Below are 14,060 nucleotides of genomic sequence, written 5' to 3'. Positions count from 1 at the left end.
ATCAGAAGGGAAGCGCCACTCGTCGGAAGGACACGCAGTTGGCCACGTGCTGCGCTGGCTCCCCTCCCCGGACAGACGCGCGCGCAGGCGACTGTCTCGTGACATAATTGCACTCAGGACGCCTGCGTACCGTATAGGCCGGCTAACCCCGCAAGGCCCCCCCTCCCTGTGTCGTGGGTGTTTCTCGCGCATGCGGCTGCGCAGCCTTGGCAGCGACTCCCGCTGCGTCGCAGAGAGCGTTGCTCCCGCGCTGGCCTGGCGGGGGCGGTGTGTGGAGGGAGGCGCGCGGGGCCCAGCATGGCAGGGAAGACAGGTCCCTTCAGCGTCTCACTGAGGCGGGAGGGGCTGCGCGCTGCAGCGTGAGGGACTCGCTCTTTACCACCAGCTCCGCGCTGCAGAGGGGGGCAGGCAGCACTTGTCCAGCCCCCTGTTTGCAGCACAGCTCGCTCGCCCTCTGACACAACCAACGGCACTGTCCTCTCGAGGCAGCGTTATGTGCAAACTCGAGGCAAGGGGGTGTGTGTTACCTATTGCAAAGTTAATAGACTCCGCCACACATGACGCATAGGTCAAGCTGGCAATTACGATGCAGAAAGTTCATTTTAAGCATGAAGGGGGTAGCTGCTCTCAAAGTTTATGTAGAAACGTCAGATTGAACGGGGGGAGGGAAAGCACAATTATGAAATTAAGTTTATACAAAAAGCAAACTACTATAGTTAGTGGCAGCACCTGCTTTATTTCTAAAAGTGAATTAACCCCTATCCATTTAAATATTACCTTCAGGACTGAAGCTATTTTCCTTACCACCTCTCAACTCCGAGCCTTAAGACCCACACTAGTTTTTTTTTCTTTCCAGCATCACAGCAAGTTCTCTACGTTAGTGTCTAATACTTCCCACTCCTCTTCATTCTGATAAACTGAATCCTAACAATTAAAAAAAAAAATCCAGCCATCTCAAAAAAGCACACGTAGTCAATATTCCAGAGTGAGAGTGTCTTCTCGTGGAAGCACAAGTTTATTGTTCAGCTGCTTTATAAACTGGTGGGAAAATCCTCCTTGAGTTCTTCTTAACCCAGGGATGTTTTATTATTTCTTTGAGAGAGAGCCTCAAAGAAGGAATGCGCTTAAGTGTTTTTGAAATAAGGTCCTTGGCACCATCAGGCACCCATGTGGGAAATGTGAATTTAACCTTGAAATTAAAAAAAACAAACAAGAAACAACAACATTAGTTCCACAAGGTAACAGCAGGTATGATGCAAGTACAATGAATTGTATAATATCACCTAGGAGCCTGTGTCATGGACCAGGACCCCAGTGCACTAGGTGCTGTACAAACAGAATGAAGGGGCTGGGGGGAGATTGCAAGCTATCTAGAGCAAAGATTATCAAACTATATGACAAACTGACACAGGAGACAGCTTTGGTCAGCACAATAGACTATGGTCTCAGCACACTAGCCACCAAGCAGTTGTCAAGTTTTATGTAGTCTTCACAGCTACAAAAAGTACTGCTTAATGGGTAATGAGTGATGTAACAATATTACCAAAGCCAGCTAATTCCATGATAATAAATTAGTGTCTTCAAAAAAAGACAACAGTCTTGCATTTTCGTAATTGACAGTTAAGATTTGGAATGCATGTAAGTCTGATAGCGTATAGTTGGGTTATAACTTATGATGACAACAACTGAATTTCAATGAAAAGTAAGATTCTTTGTGTGCTCCAGAATTACATTGTAACATCTCCTATACCAGATCATTGTCACAGCAGCCACAGAATAGATCGAATCACAAGAACTTTATCTGATATATGTCTAACTCTCATTAATGTGCAAAATAAGATCGATGTTTCTGGCATAATACACTTCCAATTATCTGCAATACAGTGTGCACATTAGAGTCCCAGTCAAGGACACTAGCTGATAGTGTTCACTAGAATAAATTGGTTGGCTGCTTAATTTTAAAGAGACCTTTTGTACTGAGCAGTGTGGAAGACAGAATTAATGAAGGAGAGTAATCTTCATTGAATAAGGCCAGTATTAGAACCAACTGGTACATTTTGTACCTATATCCCTAGTCTTCATTATATTTATCTACATTTGTTCATCCCCCTCTTCCACCATGTCAATTTTGCAGATAGAAAAGAAATTACAGACTCAGTCTTGCTCCCATTCAGATCAATGGCAAAATTCCAGTAGATTTGTACGGGTACAAGACAAGGCCCCAAATCTATATCCAAGATGATCCACTGTTTCAAATTAGGTAGTTTACATCTTGTCACCACTTTTCACCCTAAACTCTGTACAAAAAGGAGCAGCTGTCTGAAACACATCCAACACTAATTTAGAGTAACAGTTTTGCCATATGTATTGCCAGTTGAAGTGCCACAGTATGTTTGTGCTATTTTTAGTAAGTAGGTAGCACAATTGATGAGTACTTTGGTAAAAGGGAGTGCCTCGCATTACTATTTAAGGACTCTTGTTGATTTAAGAATGAGTCCATGTGCTCTGAAGGCATCTTTATCCAACCCTGCTCAACTACAGACTTTGAAGAGGGAAATGGTAACCAGGATTTTCTCATAATGAACAATGTTATTTTGACATTGTTCTGAAGATTTTAACTGGGAATGTCAGGGGTCCTAATGAATATAGAGATGGTATCAAACGGGATGCCCAGTTCTGTGTAATGCACTCTGACAGTGCTTTAACCAGTCATGTTTGATGCCAACAAAATCAAAACCCAAGCAGTGTCTGATTCTAAATAAGAGAATTTATTGGCCTGGTTATCAGTGGTGCTGACAGTTGTGAGTTCCTAGTCTAATCTTTTATATGATTAGGTTATTTGTAGGCTTCCCAGAATTTGATTTTTTATATAATTCAATAAGTATCAAATGTTTAAGTTTTTCCATTTTTATCAATTTAAATTTTCAGTTGCAGAAAATTATGGGAGGGTGGAAATCAGACAATTATTTAATGACAGATGGCAAGATTCAAAAATCTTTATAACCATTAAAACACAATTTGTCAACATCAGTCAAAATATACAAAGTAAATATCCTTAAAGCAGAAAGTTCTCAAGCAGCATTTTTCTTACTTTGCCTATCTGTAAACTTTGATCATCATCAATTAAGCTATTATTTCATTAGTTTGTGTGTACCATGAAATCAGCTTTCACTGATTAAAAAAATCCTTCTGAGGCTAATTATTTGTTTGCCTGTGGGAGTAGATTTTCTTTGCTCTCAAAACCAAGTAACTTCTTCCATGGATTTAGGAAAGCTTACCTCTGCAATTCTTTTATATGTTTCATTGCGGGTGGGTGTTTCAAATGGCGCATACCCCACAAGACATTCAAAACACAGAACACCAACACACCAAACATCAACATTTTCATCATGGGTTCTCCCATCAATCATTTCTGGGGCAAGGTAATCTGTCGTGCCACAAAATGTTGTCCTCCTGTTTAAAAAAAATAAATCACCAGTCATTTTGTTGCATTAAAATAAGGTAGAGTAAATTTATCAATAACTGATTTACTATGTACATCCACAACCAGTTTAGAACTTTAGGGGCCAGATTTGGACCCACTAGAATCTGAGCTGTTTTGAAGATCTTGCCCTAGGTAGGATGTCAGCTTTGTTGCCTAGGTGTGGGGAAAGTAGGTTAGCTTTTGTCTCAATCCTAGGAAGTGCTTTACTTACCTAGCAATTAACCTTCTGACCAATTGAGGCACAAACTTTCAAAATTGTGTATGCAAGCTGGGTGACTCTGTGCATACAATTTCTTAAGTTTCAGTCTAAAGGAGTAGTTTTGATTGGGGACTAGACATAACTCTTGAAGCCAAAGATCTAGATTAGGTTGAACAGAAGCTACATGAGGGGTTTGGCTGCAGAGTCAAAAACATTCTCTTAGTACTTCATGAAAGACAAGAGGCACTTATATGGCTCCATGACTGTAATATTTCAGACTATAGTCTGTGTTGCAAGAATCTTTTGGAAAAAAATAAAGATTCTAATACCTAAGAAAAGCCCTATGCATGGTTTTGCTTTCTTTCCTCAAAGTGCCAGTCAAGGCATAGAGATAGCCAGCCTTGAAGGAGAGCTTCTCTCAGCTGTTGGTCCTGGGGCTGCCGACAGACCTCCTCTCTGCTCATGCTGTCTCAAGGACCATGTAGTGGAAGCAAAGCAGGACACAAGGAACATACTTTTCATGCCTTTGTGGAGGCCCTGAGGATTCATTTCAGTGTTCAAGGGACCACACAACCTTGAACCAATCCTGCTCCTCCTTGCTCACCATCAGTGGTGTCACAATCCAGTGATTGTCGACAGTTCATTTCTTTGGAGACAATTATGTGGCATCAGTGAATCAAGATGAGAGAATTAGGATATTAGACAGATTTTACCAAAATGTTGTCAGTGGAGGAGCTGGAAATACAGGACAGTTGAATAGAGACTGAGTCCTTATATAGTAGTGGTCTTACCACTGAAAAGAGGAGTCAGACTCACCTGAGTGACGGAGCATGCACGGACCAGCCAAAGTCTGCTAACTTCAGTTCCCCTTTAAGTCCTAGCAGGAGGTTTTCAGGCTTGATATCTCGGTGGATCACTTTCTGAGCATGGCAGTATATCAGAGCATCAGATATTTCTTCTACATACTGCAGAATGTGCCACACCCAAGAGAATTATACAGTCAAACACAGTTTATGTAGTGGTTTTCTATAGGAAATACGATTTAGCCATTTAGTAAGTTAAATACAAACCTTGTTATGGCTCAGCAGTGAGTGATTTGGTTTGATATTTACCATGGTTTGAGCATTGGCCTGCTAAATCCAGAGTTGTGAGCTCAGTCCTGGAGGGGGCCATTTAGGGGTCAGGGCAAAAATCAATACTTGGTCCTGCTAGTGAAGGCAGGGGGCTGGGCTTGATGACCTTTCATGGTCCCTTCCAGTTCTATGAGATAGGTATATCTCCATATATTTAGGGGGAGGGATAGCTCAGCTGTTTGAGCATTGACCTGCTAAACCGAGGGGTGTGAGTTCAATCCTGGAGGGGGCCATTTAGGGATCTGGGGTAAAAATATGTTTGGGGATTGGTCCTGCTTTGAGCAGGGGGTTGGACTAGATGACCTCCTGAGGTCCCTTCCAACCCTGAGATTCTGTGATTGTTTTGATATTACTTGTAAGAGTGGCTTAGAAAGCTAATGGTAGTACTATATAAAACTAGGGATGGATGTACTGAACCTTTGAAGATTAGAAAGAAGCCATGCTGCATCTTGGCAATTCCTGGCTTTATCCAGGAACTGGAACATTGGCAGTCACACAAGACACTTTGTGAGCAAGATATTTCCAACGAGTTTTACTTAGGCAAGATGATTTGTTCTGCATACAAACTCAGCGTGTTATGTCTACAGTGCATACATTATTGTTCCAAGATGAGATTCCATTCCCCTTCACAAAACATAAGCAGCATCAACACTTTACTCACCGTGGCAGTTCTAGTCTCTTCAAAATGCTCATGTTTTTGCAACTCTTTGTACAGGTCCCCTCCTGTAGCATATTCCAACATCAAGTAGATCCGTGTTCTGTCATGAAAGTAGTTATAAAATCTCAAAATATTTGGATGCCTAAAAAAAGCCAGAAAGGTCATGTTTGGTAGCTGAAAATCAAACAAGTATCACAACACTGAAGCCAGATGTTAGGCTATTTCTTGATTCCCACCACCACATTCCTATTCAGTTGGATCAGGAGTGTTATGAAAGCTTGCACATGTGGGAAAATAATAATCCCATGGTTTAGTTGGTCTAGTGATGAATTAAATGGATCAGGTACGTAAAATACAGACGATACATTACTAACAGAATGACAATAGGACAGCTGAAGTTAAGTAGCATTGGCTGCTGATTTAACAGGAGTAGAAGCCATGCTGTAGAAATGGTGCTTGTTATTTCAGAGGTCTGTGGGGGAAAAGGTTAGAGAATTCCCCCCAGGGTTAGTGTGATGGATTTGGAGCAGCTCTGTGACAATTTATGAATGCTGTATGTGACCTGGCTTTTGGCATGTTTACTGCACTGAGTTTATTTGATAATAGGATTGTCAGGAAATGCAGGAAGCCAGGACAATTGGCCAGATAACAGACTTTCAGCAAGCACCCAGAAATATGGACTTTAATGTTACTACTCCCACTCTTCTTGAGCTACCTGAACTGGTTTAACTAGGCTCAGAAAACACAGGAGAGCAATAAGACTTGGGGCTGGATAAAGAGTCACTCAAGAGAGGGAGGGTGAAGCCAGGCTCCAGAAGTTGAGTGTCTGGGATATTAGACCTGAGTATGGTCTCTGCTAAGGACGGCAAGCCTTTAAGGCAAGACATATGTAGGTAGCCCTTTTGTTGCTTTAACAAACTTTTGTCTTATGGTTTGTTCATGCTGTTAAGATTAAACTCTTTCTACTAGTCACAAGCTCCCAAAAGGGAAGAACTGCAGGTACTCAACCCTACTTGGACCTATTGGGGTGAGCACAGACAATACACAGGGTACTGTCACCTAGGAGTTGGTGGGAGAAGGGCACTAGGCCTAACACCTGAGGGGGTGAACTCAGCTCAGAGAAGGGCTCAGAGGCACAGTTAGCCTTGTAACTGTGGCAGTCAGGAATTAGGTTAGTCAGAAGCATGCTGAGATTGGCACAACTGAACCACGTTAGAAATCAAGACAGCAAGCTCAGCATCTCAGCTTTCCCAATGAGATCCTCTTTCGTTCACAACTGAACAGTTATCAGAATTAGGACCCTCAAGATTCTAGCCTTAAGTAGACAACTGAAAAAGGCAATGGAACAATTTCTTGGGGGCGTGGGTGGAGAGTGAGGCCCACCAGCAGCACACCATTTTGTTTGCTGTACATTTCTTAGAGGATAGCAATGATCTGTGTAGTTTGTAGGGATAGATCTCAGAGATTTTCCTCACCCATATGACAGACTAATGAGGGCACTTCTACCTTCTTTCCCACCTCTCAAGTTCACCAATTCAGGTTAAGTTGTTTTGAAGTAAGGTAATCACGTTTTCCACTTCTCTGTATCACCAAAAAGGCAACCCAGAAGACTGGCTCCAGTTTGTTGAGCTTGCCACTAGGGTGGTCTAGAATAAACTGCTGTCTGGCTTTTGCTAAAATGGAGGGTGCGAAGACTAAGTCAGCCAGGGATACCAGCATTCCTCAGACTGTAAATTCCACTCCCTGGTTATTTTATTTACTTTCAAGCACAGGATCTTACCTGAGATGACTCAGAATTTCTATTTCTCTTCGGAGCTGGTGCTCCAGTTGTGATTTCTCGAGGGCAGACTTGAAGATGACTTTTAGGGCTAGGATGAAGTGGGTATTTTGTTCACGAGCCAAATAAACGGCTCCAAATCTACCTTTCCCAAGTGGCCGCCCAATTTCAAAGTCATCAACGCACCACATTTTCCTGCATGCAGAATAAGAATCAGTATTAAATTATAACATTCGTAATTCCCAGTAATGGAGCAATATCAGTCAAATTCAATCTTCGTGTAAAACAGATGTCACTGCACCTGCTTAGCCCTATCATGAGGGTGTCAGTATATTTCAACATGTTTAAGTTTCCTATTTACTACATTTAGATATTTGATAGAATATAAGTGAATGGGTAGACAAAGTTACTGAAGACAGCCAACGCAGCCTAAAACAGAGCCTTTTCCCAGTGTAAGCCCTCCATGCTAAAATAGTCCTATTATTTTAGCAAAGTAAATGTGTATAAATAAAGTCTTGGTAGACTCAATTCTAATTACCAAGTTACTGAAAAAAAATAGGGCTCAGGTTATCAAGGTCAAACATGCACCTGTATGTTCAGTTGTGCTTAATTTGCATATGCAAATGGACAGCTGGATACTTGACTGCCCATGTGTGCTCACATCTGCCATGATTTCACATACAAGTGTCTGCACTTTTGCATATGCACATTTCTGAAAAATCTAGGCCTTAAATACTAGTCACTACAATGTAAGATATAGTTCTAAATATCTTAGGGGAAAGGCCCTTTAAATATCTGTATCTTTTAAACCCAACTCAGGAAATTGGCAAGACAATTCTTACACAGAAAAAAAAGCTATAGTTTTGTAGTATCTAGAGGTTTGGGATGATCTGGAGACTTCTACAGCAAACAATATTAATGCTCCAGAAGCAGCATACTGAGATATTTTCTGAATAGTTACCTGGGCAGCTGAGAAACAGAAGTACATTTGGTGTCCATTTTTTAATCATTTTCCTCGTCTGTAAAACAAATGCATCAGCTTTTGAACAGAAATTGTGTCTTTTTATGCTGTAGCTTGTAGAGTGGATCTGAGAGCTTTTGGATGGATGAATGGGGGAAGGAAGTCTTCACTGAGTAGGAATTCTACAGTGAAAACAGCCCTAGGAATGTTTGGACATAGTGTTAGACATCACGTCACCCATTAATTGTGGTGGCAATAAAGTACAATTTAAAACAATAGGATGAAGATGGAAGGGGTGGGTGTGTAATTACCAGAGCCCAGCGGAAAAACACTGATTGCTATCTCATGATGGAAGGGGACTGAAGAAGCTGGCATACCCAGGCAACTCTTGCATTCTTGAATAGGAAGATGATCACTGAAACTACCAGCATGTTTAATGTAAGAGTCAAGGGGGAATATCAGACTGTCCTTTAATAAAATTAGGTGCAATTTTCCTTTATCAGTCTAAAGGTGTCTGGAGCACAATAAGCATCAATTATCTCTGGGCCAATTTCTGCCTCTTGGTACATGGAGCTCCAGTTGACTAGGAATAAACACTCCATTAAAAAAAGTTTCAAAAGCTCATTTGTATCTTTGTAGAAGATCCTGTGTCTTTTGTACCATTAAATACTGAGAGTTCTTTTTAAGGCTGAACTGCCCTTTATGTATAACTGACATTTGTACTGTTTCTGCATTTCTTTATAAAATAAGAGACCATGAACTGGGAAGCAATACTTCTTTGCTCGGAACTCATTGAAACCGAGTTATTGACAGGGTGGAGCAGCCTATCCTTGCCTAGTTTGTTGTAGTTCAGCTAGGCTACTTTTGACCACCTGAAAAAGCACCATTATTTCAGTTACTTCTGCTGTTGTCACCTGGCTTACAGGATTTTTTTTAAGCAAAGAAAGCATTTCACAAGCTTCTTGGTGCACATAAACTCCTTAACAGTTGAAGTTATAGGACTAGTGCCTACATCTGAAGCTTTCAGAGCCAGTCAAGTCTCAACCAGATTTTTAATAGAAGTAGAGAATCCTATTTCACCCTCACACCACCAAAGAAGTCACTGGCCAAATAACTGCTGGATTACTCCTTGACCAATTTCAACTCCACTATCCTGACCCTATTTTTTTTGACGTTATGGTTGAAATTGTAAGCAGTTCTTTGGCAAGTGGGTGACCCCTTCAGGATGTCTGGGAACTGGAAAATTCCCATCTCCACATAACCTGTGGGATGAGTCCAGCTATGGTTTGAATAAGTAACATACCCTTAGACTCTGATCCTGCTTTGGCTTTGCTTATGATATTCTTGATTGTTGGAGAAGATGGCCCCTTGCAGGAAAGCACTGAAATGCAGGAACTACTCAAATGTTTTCTCATGTTCTTCTGGTCCACATCTGAGCTGCTTACAGTCATTGGCTTTGGAGACAACTTCAGCAGTGAAAACCCAAGAGACAAGAACACCATGAGGTTAGATTAAAAATTCTTTGGGACAGGGACTATCTTTTTCTTCTGTGTCTGTATAGTCCACTGCTCTCTTCACCTGGCTATTCTCCATTTCCCCTCTGATTTAAATGCCTGCCACTGCCCAACCCCTATCCTAACATCTCACTTTCAGGAAGTTTCCTATTAGCATGGATATAATGGAGTAAGAGGATGAAACTAGAATTCTTTGGCCTCCATGCTGTTCTCAGGAGTGGTTACTGATTTTGGGTACCTAATTTTAGAACAGCCCCAATTTTTCTGCACCCTCCCTCTGAAAATCAGGCCCTTTTAAATTGTCCCAAGCTGGGTACCTATAATCACATCCAAATCTTAGGCTATCCTTTGCAAGCTGCTATGTTCCTCCATTAGTCATCATGAGCATGTAGCAATTTTACCCAATCACTTACACCTGGTAAGATAGACCAGATCTCATTTAATCAGACACATGCATTTCACAAGAGCTGAGGCTTTAACAAGAAAATAGGCACAACAGTCACACACAAATCTACTCTAACGAGCACTTTATAGATATCAAATGGACCAAAGCTTAGCCAGAAACTAAGCTGCACTTCTGCAGTTTTAGGTGGACAAGTTATTATTTAAGAACATTTTGTAAGAGATTGCCCAAAGGCATTAAAACCTTCTACATGAGTATTTTAGGATTCATTAACATATATACTAAGTGAATACTAAGTTTTGTTTCCAATACAATAGCAAAATACACCTATATTAAAACATGGATGCCCACAATTAAGGGTGTTTGTTTGTTCCAGGACCCTTGATAACTTTCTAATGAAACAGCTAAAGTAAAATAAATAGACCAGATTGGCAGCACTCCGCTGGATCTCCATTCTGACCTTCAGTAGATTCTACTCCATAGACTACCCCCCTCTCTCTCACCCTCACCAGCTAGCATTGGAAACACAAATTAGTTCTAAAAGCGCCCTTTATATAGAAGGCCAGGGTCATGTGACACTCCTTAGGCCTTAAAGTCAGACTCCCCACATCTGATTTCTAAACTGTGAAACTGAGGCACAGAGAGAAGCAGTGACTTGCCCAGGGTCACACAGTAAGTCAATCACAGAGCCAGAAAAAGGATCCAAATCTTGTTCCAGGCTTGTGCCTAATGTTAATATAATATAGTTAGATTTAGAAATGGGCCAAGGAATGGACAGTGCTTTAGGGAAGATTGCTTTGATTTATTACAGAGCAATACATTACAGATCGTTACACACATGCTTTGAATCAACACACAACTTAATGCACTATATAAACCTAAATAAAGGCAGAGAAATTCCTTTTCTGATGAATGAATTAATATTTTGCAAAGTGCTTTGGGAATCAGTGTGACAGGTTAAAAGCTATTGTATTACTCATTATTATTAGCAATGGACCAAAGCCCTGAATCTCAGCATCTCAAGCAGTGTAGGGGTAGGGTTGGAATCTGAACCCAGAACTAGTTCTCAGTTTTGAGGCCAGCCCTGAGTTCTACAGTCTCAAATCCCAATTCTAAACTTTAAGGAATCAGAATCCAATCCTGGATTTGAATGTCACAGTTCATCCCTCACTCTAGGACAGGCAAACCCATGACATCCAAACTGAAAATCCCAGTATCTGTTGATGCCTGGGCACATTTCTAATCACAATTATATTTATATATCAGTGTTAGGCAGCAACTGCCTGGGAGTGAGGAGACCCTGTTCCTGTCTCTGCTACTGATTCATGGTGCGACCTTTGTCAACTAACTTTCTTTCTTTGTGCCTCAGTTTCTCCACCTGCAAAATGGGGATAATGATTCTTACCCATCTTTGCAAAATGCTTTGAGCTCTACAGGTGAAATAAGTGTTATGATTATAAGTAAATTTAGTGGTTTCTCCAAGTGGTCACAACTGGGAAATATGACAAACCGGAATTACCTGGGGAAAGACACCTCTCCAGGGGCCAGTTATAGACTACCTTGTGTACATGTTAAGGCCTTGGCCCTGCAAACACTTGTGCACACTCTTGAATAGTCCAGTTGAAATCAATGAGACTGCTCCTAAGCTTAAAATGAAGAATGTGCTTAATTTTTTGCAGGGCCAGGATCTAAGTGCTGTAATTTTAGATAATATATTTTTTTAAATATTATTTTTCAGTCCTGGGCAAATTAATTGCAGTATTAACAATCTTCATGATTTTATCACAAACCTTGTGATATTTAATGTTTTTTTCTCAAAGCTCCAACTTCTGGAGATGTTATTTCATGAGAAGCTCAGGGGTGGGCTTTGTTTTGTTTAAGCAAGTTTCTGTTCTTCACAGTTGCAGGGAAAGGCCAGAAGACATATCCCGAATGCACTCTAAAGCGCAGAAATCAAAAGAATGTCACATTTATCATTTGTTAAAAATCCCATGATTTCTAAGACTATCTCATGATTCTTCTGGCCCTAATTCATGATTTTTGCCTGCCTGGGTTAGCAGTACAGAAATTGCTCCACATAACATAGTAAATATTGGCAAAACAGTTTTAAAAAATGCATTCGAAGAACAATATTTGTAAAGCTACCATGAACTGAAAACATCAAAAAAATATTTCCTTTCAACTTGAAATGGCTTACACCTGGGCTACAAAGCCCATCTTTTCATAAGGACGTTGAGTAAGGTGTGGGGTAAGATGGAGATATGTATGGGCAGTCCTTTGTTTATGTGAGCTCATTTTTAATTTATGGAATAGGTGCCCAGAGCACTGGATGGGCAATTGTAGTTGTATTTGGTACATATAAATCAATACGGATACCAATCCATTGCTATGTAATCAAGCCATCTATTTCCAGCATTGCTAGAGCACCTATCCTCATAGCATTTAAGCACCGATATGGAGCCTGCAGGCTGTTGGAAGCTAAATCTTTCCTATCAAATATAAGCTTCTAACAAGCGAGAACATTAAACGTAAGTTTAATAAGAGAGTCTATATTTGGGTCCCTGCTCCTGATTGCACATCACCTTTATGAGCAGCAATGTTAATACTGAGTGAAAATCATCAAAGTTGCAAGGAATCTTCTCAGCTCTTCAGCTGAGCTGGAATTTTGCATGGAAAATCCTTCACTTCTTCAAACCCATGGTGCTGGCCCTGACACTGAGCACTGCTGTTCTTTGTATCTGCATTCTGTGTTGAGGGAGCCTGAATGCCAAGTCAAAATGTTCTGTGGAGGAGAGAGGCTACCTAGACAAAAGAGGATGGCAGAGGGCTAGATCTTCTTCAGCTCGTAGCACAGTATTGTTTTCTGAAACAATGCACTGTGTCCTGGTTCATGGGCCGTATTTACTCAGAGGAACACAGTCAACTACAGGGTCACTTGTGTAATTCATAAAGCTTTGTTCTCTACTTTGGGATTGGGTCACCAAGCAAACAGCCTGTCTCACTGCACAATTGTATTTTTCATTCGTGACAGGGGTTGTCCTCTGTCTCCACCTGGCATTAAGCAGCTGGCACTAGAGTTCCAGCACTCAGCAGTGGGTTTTGTTATTTGCTGTTCACAAATGGGAGAGCTACTAGAAAGGTACTGGAAACGGGAGAAAGTACACAAGTTAGGTAGTGGACATCAGGGGCAGCTCCAGGCCCCAGCAAGCCAAGTGCGTGCTTGGGGCGGTATGCTGCGGGGGGCGCTCTGCCGGTCGCCGGGAGGGCGGCAGGCGGCTCCGGTGGACCTCCCGCAGGCACGTCTGCGGGAGGTCCACCGGAGCTGCGGGACCGGCGACCGGCAGAGCGCCCCCCGCGGCGTGCCGCCGTGCTTGGGGTGGCGAAATGGCTAGAGCCGCCCCGGCAGACATATATTAAACAGATATTGATCACCTGAGTGATAGATTCCTTCCATGTCAGGTATCTGTGGTGCTACAAATGCCGGCTTTCTGAACAGATATATAGAGATGCATTTAATTAAAAACGATACTAAAAGAATGTTATTTAGGTTTCAGTGTCAAGAATTCAAAAGTTAGGAAATGCCAGTTTTAGTATTGCCTCTTGATTGTGTCCAGCCCGTGCACTTAATGAGGCAGGATTATGATCATGTCATAAACAGTATATGATCATGTCATAAACAGTAATTATGATCATGTCATAAACAGTATATGATCATGTCATTGACGACAGCATCACAATGTAAACGCATAGCAGGGCTGAACAAATGTTGGACACAGGTGTTAAGGCTTAATTTAGTTTCTGAAGCACACTACAGTTAAAACGTGCTATAGAACGTAGTGTCATTACTGTTTCTTATGCTGTTCCTATTTATTGCTCTTTACTGGCTCGAATGTCTGATGTTGGTTTGGCACATGTAAACACATATAAAACC

General features: G+C 41.5%; 1 protein-coding gene across 1 annotated transcript; it reads right to left on the bottom strand.

The window, feature by feature from the left end:
- Window positions 1–887: 887 nt before the first annotated feature.
- On the bottom strand, window positions 888–13,585 carry LOC123347199 (aurora kinase B-A-like). The gene is made up of 8 exons (XM_044984584.1): window positions 13,562–13,585; window positions 9,516–9,678; window positions 8,213–8,270; window positions 7,255–7,446; window positions 5,478–5,616; window positions 4,500–4,648; window positions 3,279–3,453; window positions 888–1,189 (listed from the first exon to the last, which is right to left on the bottom strand). The coding sequence occupies exons 3-8, from the start codon at window positions 8,248–8,250 to the stop codon at window positions 1,016–1,018; spliced, it is 867 nt and encodes a 288-aa protein (XP_044840519.1). The 5' UTR covers window positions 8,251–8,270; window positions 9,516–9,678; window positions 13,562–13,585; the 3' UTR covers window positions 888–1,015.
- Window positions 13,586–14,060: the final 475 nt, after the last annotated feature.

This window comes from Mauremys mutica, chromosome 13, assembly GCF_020497125.1.
Source record: "Mauremys mutica isolate MM-2020 ecotype Southern chromosome 13, ASM2049712v1, whole genome shotgun sequence".
In the NCBI taxonomy this organism is placed as follows: domain Eukaryota; kingdom Metazoa; phylum Chordata; order Testudines; family Geoemydidae; genus Mauremys; species Mauremys mutica.
Note: the sequence above shows the minus strand (reverse complement) of the source record. Positions and strands in the feature narration are given on the sequence as shown.

What these genes read in the sequence shown, in the direction of transcription:
- LOC123347199 (XM_044984584.1), bottom strand. Translation starts at nt 8,250, where the DNA reads ATGGACACCAAATGTACTTCTGTTTCTCAGCTGCCCAG. An exon ending in AAGAGACTAGAACTGCCACG is followed by an intron (nt 4,649 to 5,477) that starts GTGAGTAAAGTG and finishes CACATTCTGCAG; the next exon opens with TATGTAGAAGAAATATCTGA. An exon ending in CATATAAAAGAATTGCAGAG is followed by an intron (nt 1,190 to 3,278) that starts GTAAGCTTTCCT and finishes TTTAATTTCAAG; the next exon opens with GTTAAATTCACATTTCCCAC.